We start from the raw sequence: 10,872 nt of genomic DNA, 5'->3' as shown, positions 1-10,872 counted from the left end.
GTGGGCTGGTCAGGAACCACCAGGGGAGGTAATTTTTGCCTTTTACAAAGAATTTGGTGACGTGGATGTCTTGGCGGCAGAGAGCCTTTCCCTCTTATTTGGCTTGACTTTGTGTGTTCAAAGAGGCATGGATGGTTTTGCTGTTGAAGTCGATTAGGCGGTGTTGGTGAGATTGATTCAATCGAACTCTCTGGCCAAATGGCCCCTATGCAATACACTACGTCATATCAGGAAAATAGTAGCTCAGGCTTCAGTTCAGATTTCACATGTCTTCAGAGAGGCAAACGGTGCAGCAGATAAATTAGCCAGCTTGAACTTGGGATCACAGCGAGTCTTTAACTTACCTCAAGAGCTACCATCTGACGTTAAAGCCATTGTAGCTCTAGATTCAATGTCGTTTCCCAACTTTAGGACACAAGTTGTAAGGTAATCATTCATGGGAAAGCACGGTGTTCATGGCGGTCACGAGAGCATCTACAGGAACTGCTAAAGTACAGAAGGTACCGTCTTGCAAATGGAGAGGAATCGCGAATTATTTCGATGTATGAATCATTCTGTGAAGTGCCTCGCTTGGTGAGAGGTGTTTTTGCTCTTGATCAATTGGGATTTCCAAACTTTCGTAGACTTAGAATGTAGCAAGTACCATGTGATATTTTTCTTCAATTTGGGTTCGTTGGCAGGGAGTTTTCGTCCATTTATAAGGAAAAACTCTGTCAAAAAAAAAAAAGTGATAAGTAAAGCCCTTGAAGTTGTGGGAGAAAAAAAAATTCAAACTCATACCAAACCTTACTCAAACCTATGTATATATAATTAAATTATATATATATATTAGTAAATTTATAAAATATTATAATATTCTATAGTTATTGGATTGAATAGAGTAAGACTTCATAATTGTTTTCTTTTTTCAACCAAATCCTAGTTATTATTGTAATTAGTACAAAATTTTTTAGAAAAAGGAAAAAAGTAACTGTGAATAAATGAAAATTTTGATGTACATACGCTTGAAGTTTTAAAAATAAATTGAAGTAGTCGGTGGTAGTTATTTTTTTTAGTTCATAATATTACATTCAACTTTTTGAATATTAATTTTATTATTTGAAAATAAAATTTAGGTGGCATTTATATTTTTTTGAAATCTATATTTTTAACATATTTTTATTTTAGTATGTTTACAAAAATATAATGGATACCCATCGGATACCCAGATCTAGGAGGATCTGGGTTTAGACTTATTTTTTCAGACCCATAAGAGTCTACATCTGGTTCTGGATCTAACTAAATTTAATAGATCTGTATTTGAATCAAAGGAATCCAACATAAACCCTACCCATTGACATGCCTAACCCAAAATCACAAATTAACTAGGTGCAATTTACCAAATGACCAAAACTAAAACTGAGTTTCTAGGTCCAAGTCCTGTATACTACTCAAATTAAGAAATAAAAGTGTAGACATATGTAATTTTATATATATATATATATATATATATATATATATATAGTTTTTTTTCAAGAAAAGAGAAAGAAGAGGAACACTACTACAAAATAAAAAAAGAGAGACACTATTAGAGTTTAGAAATAATTTAAGAAACCTCCTTTGACATTTTTGATAATATTACTTAGTATTTTTGAAGTTTCAAGAACATCACTGACTTTCCTTGTAAGTGAGATATGACCGAAAATCACCTTTTACAAGCCATGAATTTACCAAACAAGCTATTGCCTGACACTGTGAAATTTGATGATACTCAACTGGATTTTGCTTTTAATGTCAATTATTCTTTATCAAAAGTAAACAATACAACTAGACGGGAGAAATACTTTGTTATTGTAACGATGTTCTAGCTATTGCCATTGCTATGGTCTTCTACATGACTTCTAATTCTTTATTTGTTATTACACTTAATGCCTATATTTACATGCTATCAGAGCTTCAATCTGGAACAAAATTCATAATTGGGGCAACAAAAGGGTAATGATGGAAATATCTTCTCTATCTAAGGGTGACATTAGGCTAAAAATGCTACCAAAAAATGGCATTTGAGGGAGGTTATTAATACTTTAAGGATGCCAAGTGACATATTTTTAGACTCTTAGGGCAGTTTCTAAAATTATCCCTATAATTTATCAATCTCTTTCATTGAAATTCTTGGAAAATAACAAAATAGGAGAGGTGAAAAATTAAAAATTGTTTCAAGAAATATATAAAAAACTCTTTTCAAAAAAATAAACAAAGAAAGAAAGAAATAGAAAACGGTTTACTATAAACATTGAGGGAGGATTGTATCCTAAAATCCCAGGGATCGCTTCAAGAAGGAATCATTTGATTCAATTCTTTTATTTCCAAGTGTTTTCTTTATTTATCATTCAAGTTGCTTGGCATACGAATTGGGGCAAGATCAATTTTTTAATTAATTTGAATATATATCTGAAGAGCTTTTGTCTTGCTTTTTAAATAAGGGTTTTTCTAATGAGTACTCAATGGGTACTATTTAACACATCTAAATTCCATTAAACCTATTATGTATATACACATATTAATAATTACCATCCTCCATTGCATTTATACATTTTTTCCTAATTAATCTTATTTATCTAAAAATCTAACACCTGACATACATTTTAACGGGTGTCCAGACCCTTTAAATAATTAAGTTGAATGTTTCTAGAGAATTGATCATAATACAATAATAGAATGATAGATTCATGTAATGGTGGATTCCTTGGAGCTTCAACCACTGGAAAAAGTATTTGTAACTGCTCTCCGTAACCAAATCTATTAATTACGTCCAGTAGGTAATAAAAACGGAAATCAGCATTCCAAGCTCTATAATTGGACAAACAATCCGCATTACCTTTAACTGTCCCTATTTCTGTTTCCTATTGTCAACATACGGGCTGTTTTTATAATTGCAATGCCATATTGGTATGAAATTTGCTAAATTGTAAAGGAAAAAAATGTGAAAGAACTGTAAACCCTAAGTGGCCAAGGAGCCCGAAGGTTAAACATAACCGGGGAGGGAAAAAAAAGACTAAATATGGGCATCAAGGGGATTATAGGATGCAGCTAAGTTCTGTTTGGCCATCTAGAGAATGAAGAGAGTACAGGAAGTCATAAAATATTTTGCCATTGATCTGGAAATTGATTCAACATTCAAGTATAAAGTTGAGGTTCATTTTAGAAAGGGAACGATTTGAGATTTGACCAATTAAATTAGTACCAAAAACTGATAGTGCAAATTACTTGTTATGGTAAGTTACGATTTAAAAGTGTCATATACACATTTATATTTGGTTATGTGGATGATAGAGTGCATGAAATTATTTTTCTACTATCGATCTTTGTGGCCTTTGATTTTTAAACGAGGGATCTCAATTCCCTTGCCATAATTTTTTAATTTCATTAGAAGACAAAAATCGATGTCAAGAACTTCCCAATCCATTTTTTTTCCATGTTCTAAAAGCAAAGATATAGACAGAAGGAAGAAAGCCACCAGCGTCTCAAGTCTACACCAGTTAAAGCTTCATCTTACACATTAACATGGCTGCTGATGTTTTGTCTAAATATGCATTATTTTGGATAAGCGTCCTTCTTCCTATCGTTGGAGTCTTTTGCTTTTGGATAAAATCTCCGATGATTGACATGTATGGTGCTTGAAATTAGATAAATTTAGTATATACTGATAAGTGTGCATTTTGAGTGATTTAAACATGTTTTATTATTTAGTTTTGGTGTGTTTTAATTATTTTTATAACTAATTAACTAAGTTTTTAGTGAAGTTTGCATTTTTATTGTTTAAGTGTCAAACATTGTATTTCTATGGATCAAAGTGACGAAAACTTCGTATTTTTGTAGGTTTAATAATTCAATCATCAAATGGAGTGACATGAGAAGATATTTGAATGATTATTGATGATTTGAAGTGATTTTAAAGAGGATATGAAGTGCAAAGATGAAATACAATTAAGTATAAAAAAAAGGAAGTTTTCCAGTTTTGACACCTATTGGTATTTTGACTATATCTTGAGCTACAAGTATCGGATTGAGTGATTTTTGAGGTATTTTGAAACTAGCACATAGCTCTATACTTTTTATGGGACATCAAAATCCAGTTCATGAGATTTCCTAGTCAAAAAGTCAAAAAATAGTGGGCCATTTCTGTTGTTGAAAGTTGAAACAGGGGATTGACCGGTCAAGGGTGTTTTGGTTATTTCTCTGTAAACAGAGTTCCAAATTAGCTGATTCTTGAGGCATTGGAAAGCAAATTCAAAGAATTACAATTTTCATGTTTTGCAATAAAGCTATTTCAGTCTCTATCATCAAGAAAATATCAGTTGAAATTGGTGCAAAAACAGAGCAAAGTTGACGACTAGCCAGAAATGAGAAAACCTACAAAAGAAAAAACCTGAGCTATGAATACATGACCTCGGCACGCATTTTTTGACGCTGCATATTCTTCAAATGCAGCTACAATTTGTTTTGCAACTTGTGCTCTGTTTACACAAGTTTTTTGTCTAATTTATCTACAAGAATTTCAGTTGGATACGAGCAAGCAAGCATAGAAACTTGTAAAAATAACCTTTGGAGATTTCAAGAGGCAAATTTGCCAACTAGAAACAAATGATTTGTGACTTGAATTCTTCTACAAATAGGGCATTTGGAGAGCTTGTTTCATAACTTTGGAAGGCTAGAGATACTACCAAAATGTAGTCTTCACTAATTTTTCTTAATTCATTAGTTTATTTCATTAGTTTAGTATAGTTAGTATAGTTTATCCTTCTTGTAATTATAACTAGATTTTGTATGAAGAATTGAAGAGCAAAGATGGAGAGTTGGAGCTCATGTGACAAGGGTGACTTTTTTTCCGTCACTTTCTCTTTTGTATTTGATTTCATGTTATTTTATCATGTGTGGCTAAAGTTTTTGTCTAGATTTACGAATGAATTTTCTATATTTTGTTTGTGATATTTATTTGATTATTTGATGATATTATTTTGAACAAGTTATTTATCGCTTTTACTTTTCTAATCATGATTAACATGTACCATTAATTATGATTATTTAAAGGTGCTAATTCTTCAATGAAAATTGGGATTTAACACTAGTTTAAAGAAATGCTAAACCTGGGGAGTATACTCATAAGAGTAGATGTACACCTTTGTGGCTTTAGTGATTTGTTTCATATAATTTCATAGAAAAAATAAACTTGTAGCTAATTTCATAACCACGAGAGTAGGTATGACTTAGCTACAAGTATAGTCGGTTCACTATGAGAATAGGTTTCACATATGTTAGAAAATTACGCCATAACTAACCAAGATAATGACATTCAATCAACTGGTAATTTTACTTGCAAGAGTAATTAGGAATTCCATACTTCTAAGAGTTTTTTATTGTTATTTGTATTACTTTTATCTCATATATATAGAGTAGATTTACTTTTTTGTACTTATCAGTGTCTAAATAATGAAGGAGTTTGAAAAACATCGGTAATTGACAATTTTTTTTGTGGGTTCAACTCTTAATACTCTATACTCAATTATGACCTGTATACTTGCAGAAAATCGCGTGTAAAGTATTTAGAAATTTATAAATATAAAATTTGATTGTGGAATGAACTTAATTATTATATGCATATCCCGCGCTTGTCATATACCATATAGTGCTTTGTCTTCCAGAATTAAAATAATATGACAAAATCAATTCTACGCCTGGCTAAGGAATTGAAATAGAATACAAACAGGCATAGCAGCCCATATATTCTAGATAAACAGCCTAGTGCATGTCAGTTCTTGTTGCCAAAGCAACTAATCGATTAGAATGAAAAATATCCTCTACTTTATAAGCATACCACTCAAGACACAATCATGTAAATCAGTAGGGTACACAATCCTCTTAAGATAGATGTCAACTTCGAACTTCAATTCAAAGAGGATTTTGCAACTTAGACCTATTTAATAACCTAATTCAATATTTAATTTAAACTTGATAAGTTTGGATTTTAACATATTTAGGCATTTTATAACTAAATATAGAACATTTTAATTAATTAAATAGCACTAAAATTTTTAGGTAAATTTGTTTCAAAAAAGAAGTAATAAACTATTAATTTATTATTTAATATGATATATACTCAAATATATTAGATTTAGTACTTAACAATTCAATAACTTAACTGATTCAATTTTCAATTTTCAATTTTCAAACTCTAGATTTATCAAATGCACTCGTAGTCTAACGTTGACATACTCATAGACTCTCAAAATATTTATTTCGTCCGATATTGATCATCCCGAAGCACAAGAAATGAGGAAGAAGAAACTCCAAACTTTGCCAAGTCCACCTTCATAGGCTGAATCTCGGTATTATTTGCAAAATGCTTGGGTGCAAGCATTATCATAATAATCATCGCTGCTTGTTTCGTGTCAAACTTTGGTCCTGAGTCCTGACAGCATATTTCAGCCATGCTAAAAACATTTTATGCCTTCAACGTCATCAATTTGATGTCCTCAATCAGATTGTCCAAGTCGTTGTAGGAAGATCCACCTTCATTCACGCTTGAGTTAGCCAATTTTGCCATTTCATTTGCCCTTGGCAAGAATTCATCCCTTCTCAACTGCATAACATCTTTGACCATCTTCTCAACAATGACTCCATCGCACGTATCTTTCATGTCCAATCCAAGTTTCCAAACCTCCAAAAGATACCTACTGTTAACTTGCTGGTCAACAAAGTACGGCCACCCTATCATTGGAACTCCCTCCACTATGCTCTCCAGCGTTGAATTCCAACCGCTGTGAGTCAAAAACCCACCAATTCCAGGATGCCCCAAAACCTCTTCCTGAGGTGCCCAATCCACAATATAGCCTCTTTCCTGGGTTGCTTTAGCCAATTCCTCAGGAATTTGATCCCCCTCTGCTGCTGATCCAGCAATAGACCCCGGTCTCTGAACCCACAAGAACCTCACCCCACTGTTGACCAAGCCATACCAAATCTCCATCAGCTGATCCTTGGTCATGGTCGCAAGACTTCCTATGCTGACATATATCACAGACTTGACCGGTTGGTCATTGAGCCAGGCAATGCAGCTTTTATCTTCTTTCCACAGGCTATGTGAAGAGGCCGGCGGTGAAGTTGTGGCGGCCAATCTTGACTTGAGGTGGGTGTGGAGCGGCCCTATGGCGTACACTTTCGGGCCCAGAGTTCGCATGAGTGAAAGTGTGCCTCTGTCGAGCTCCTCAAAGGTATTGAAAATTAGCGCCTGGGCTAGCGGGAGCTGTCGGTCCTCCTCCAGAATAATTCGGATTAAAGGGTCATCAATCTCCCTCACACGGCAAAAGCTTGGAAGATCGCGGCGTCTCATAATGCATTCCATCTCCTGCAGGCTGCTTAACGGTGCATCCAAATCATCCCCTGTATCAAATGGTAAATAACATAAAATACAAAAGAATTAAGACATGTCTGATGCTAGCCTGCGGTTAAATTGTTCAGCTTTGGGACTTTAAGGAAGATACAGATATCTATATACTCATTCGTTTTCTGGGAAAAATTTACTTATTACAAAGTGCGCAACGCGCAACTAATCAATATGAAGAAATTCAAGTGCGATGACTAACCTTTAAAAGGGAATTCTTGAGCTTCAATGAGCTTAGGTATGCATAGGTAAGTCCAGAGCCCACAGGGACTGATAGTGTCAAAGTAAATGAGTGGAACCCCAATCTCTTTAGCAATATCAACGGCAAAGCTGAAGATCCCATCAGCTATAATACAAGTGGCCGGCTTTTCCGAGTTATGACCCAGGGAACCAGAGGTTACCATCGCCCTGAAAATTGGCTGGCTCACAACTTCCAAAGACTCTATTAACTTGAGAATATGACCACCCGTACGAGGACTATCTTCGGGAAGGCCATCTGGGATTGTATGAAACCTGAAATTGGGATAACGCTCGAAGCGGGATTCAACATCGCTGCAACTTCTCAATCGGTCCTGGACGTGGTCAGTGTTGATGAAGGTAACATGCAAATCACCAAGGCAGAACAGTTCAGCCAGATTGAGCATACAATTCACAGGACCCTGAAGTGGTAAAGGGAATACTAGCGCATGAGGAGTGGAGAATTGTTTCTGGTGATCCATCTCTATACTTGTTTTCTTTTTTGGCCCTGTGAAGTTGGTGGTAATAGAGTCCTCGGCTTAGTTGGCTGCAGTTGGGACAATATCTAGTTGCCACTTACCATCGATTGGATATAAACAGTGGGAAATGTACAAACAGACAAAGCAGAATCCCTCATTTCACTAATGTTGTTTACTGGTAGATCTAAATTAATTTATGTGATAAGGTGAGATTAGAGCAAGGGATTAATGAATTTAGGTGGGTAATAGGCAAACTGACTTAGTCTGATGGAATATCTTGGGTTTGGTAAACATTAATGTCGTTTGCAAGGAGATGTGTGGGAAAGTAAAGGAAAATTAGTTATTTATCTTTCATGCATGTTTGGTCGGTTAGAAAGTTGAAAATTTTTCTTGCATTTTCTTACACTTGTCTGCATTTTGTGTCTTGCAAAATTTATAGGATTTTGAAGAAAAATAGTTAGTTACTTATAAAAATTTCAATAACTATTATTAATCATTATTAATTTCTTATATTCTCTCAATATTTTTTTTAGTAACCAAAAGTGTGTGGAAAACTTATTTTTGTTTTCCTTTACCTTACTTTCTTTCACTTCACTTTGTGAAAGATCTTCAAATTAGTGTTGTTACCGTTGTATTGGATTTTGTACAGGAGCAACAAGTTGCAGAATCGCTGATCTCATTTTGCACGGAACAAAACAAATCTCCAAAATCAAATCCTTGCACGGAACGGGAGAGGTAGGGCTGAACAAATCTCTCTTTCTAGTTCTAGTATCCTTCGATTTTCATTGTGAAGCAACATTAGCGATGGAAGCTTGTCCGAACAACTACTAAATATGTTTAATAATTGTTCTCAAATAAATGAAACATTTTTGTATGAACATATGAGATTTCACTTGATTTTATTTAACGTGCAAGGTGGGCTATGTGAATTAGCAAGTCCTTGAATCGATACAAAACTTCTCGAAGCTTGCCTAAAGGATAATGTGCGGTCCAACATTTGATGGTTATTAATTAGGGAAATTTGTCAAATTGGTCCCTAACATTTATCAAAAATATTTTTTTAGTCCCTAACATATAAAATCAGCCAAAATTGTCCTTCACATTTAAATTGTGATCCAATTTGATCCTAATGCTCATTTTTGCTCCTTTCTCCGGCTAAAAATAGTACGCTCCTCTCACGTGGTCATATTTTCAAGAGCAAAATTGGAAAACACAAATCCCAGATCCACTAGGGACGATCCCTGACCTCACGATCTTTATCTTGTTTCGACTCTCTAAGGACAGGTTCACCACAACGGTGACTGAGTTCACCTAAACAGAAGCATATATTGGAGGTGATTAGAGGCCGGAGAGCCGAGAGTAGACACGCAGTGTAGAGATTCACCCGGGATTCCTCCTGGGTCCGGCTTAGTTTCCGGAGGGAAAGCAGAGCCTCCTCTTGCTCGAACACTTGAGAACTCCGGAGCTTGGTCATGAACTTGTCTTCTTCGAGGGAGCTAGAGTGACACAAGGACTCAATATCTGAGAAGGATGAAGAAGAGCAGCAACAATAGGGGCGGGTGGTTAAAGGTAGAGGAGTGGTGGCCTGTTGATGGCAGTGGCGGCTGGTCACGGATTCCTTGGAGCTGGCAGAAACTTGACTAGGCGTCCGAGTCAGCTCGGTTTCTTGGGAAGAGAACTTTGATAATTGATGATTAGGCTTCTGTTGGGAACGGGAAGCGAGCAATAAGGTACGAATGAGGTTATGAGCGGAGCAGAAATCGAAGGGTTTGGGAGGAGGGGTAAAGAGAGTAAAATGGCACCAGTTGAGAACAGCGGACTTGAGGGCGAGGTTAGGGATGCGGGTGGAGAAATCGGGTACAGAGCTGTCGGGGAGGGTGGGCCTGAAGTTGAGGGACTTGCAGGCATCGATGCAGTTACGCTCGAATGAGTGGCCGGAGGAGACAATAACGAGGTCAACCATGAGGGAGCCGGGATGGGGCAGACGAATTCCGGAGGAGGTTGGATTTTTTGCTTTGGGGATTTCTCAAAGTGGATTTTCCACTTGGGTAGCTGCTTCTGCTTGGCGCCACTGCCCATCTCCCTTTTCCATTGCTGTTTTGATCCTGAAAAGGTTTTCATATGTGAGGGATATTACGGATCGATTGGGAGATTTCAAATCGAGTAGGTATTGCCGATGATGACAATGATGATAGCAGTAATCTTATCAACTTTGAAAGAGGAATTGTATTGCTGATTACAATTGGGGACATGATGATGATAAGATTCTGCCGCTAGCTGATGAATCTCTCTCTCTCTTTGTCTCTCTCGGTGCACAAATTGCTACATAGTGTAACAGACTAGCCAGTTGAGTAAAGCTTTTGTTTTCCACTTTTGCCCTTGAAAATATGACCACGTGAAAGGGGCGTGCTATTTTTAGTTGGAGAAAGGAGCAAAACGAGCATTAGGACCAAATTGAATCACAATTTAAATGTGAAGGACAATTTTGGCTGATTTTATATGTTAGGGACTAAAAAAGTATTTTTGATTAATGTTAGGGACCAATTTGACAAATTTTCCTATTAATTAAGAACAGGAAGAACACTTTACTTTGTTGACTTTCGTGTCAAAAGGATAAAGATGGAAACTATCTAGCTTGTATAAAGTAACAATTATGTCAATATCCATCTTGTTGCATAAAACAAACGTAAATAAGTACTGGTTCTTTGAGAAAAGATATTAAAAAACAATCTCCAGCTG

At 35.7% G+C, this 10,872-nt stretch overlaps 1 protein-coding gene and 1 pseudogene across 1 annotated transcript; both read right to left on the bottom strand.

Annotated features, from left to right (window-relative positions):
• Nucleotides 1-6,276: 6,276 nt before the first annotated feature.
• LOC113778695 (7-deoxyloganetic acid glucosyltransferase-like) lies at nt 6,277-8,136 on the bottom strand. Its single transcript, XM_027324173.1, has 2 exons — nt 7,620-8,136; nt 6,277-7,416 (listed from the first exon to the last, which is right to left on the bottom strand). The coding sequence occupies exons 1-2, from the start codon at nt 8,134-8,136 to the stop codon at nt 6,482-6,484; spliced, it is 1,452 nt and encodes a 483-aa protein (XP_027179974.1). The 3' UTR covers nt 6,277-6,481.
• Nucleotides 8,137-9,324: 1,188 nt separating this feature from the next.
• On the bottom strand, nt 9,325-10,275 carry LOC113777127 (annotated as a pseudogene).
• Between the last annotated feature and the right edge of the window lie 597 nt (nt 10,276-10,872).

This window comes from Coffea eugenioides, chromosome 7 (genome assembly GCF_003713205.1).
Source record: "Coffea eugenioides isolate CCC68of chromosome 7, Ceug_1.0, whole genome shotgun sequence".
NCBI classification, from domain to species: domain Eukaryota; kingdom Viridiplantae; phylum Streptophyta; class Magnoliopsida; order Gentianales; family Rubiaceae; genus Coffea; species Coffea eugenioides.
This window is presented reverse-complemented; position numbering and strand designations above follow the sequence as displayed.

What these genes read in the sequence shown, in the direction of transcription:
- LOC113778695 (XM_027324173.1), bottom strand. Translation starts at nt 8,136, where the DNA reads ATGGATCACCAGAAACAATTCTCCACTCCTCATGCGCTAGTATTCCCT. An exon ending in TCAAGAATTCCCTTTTAAAG is followed by an intron (nt 7,417 to 7,619) that starts GTTAGTCATCGC and finishes CATTTGATACAG; the next exon opens with GGGATGATTTGGATGCACCG.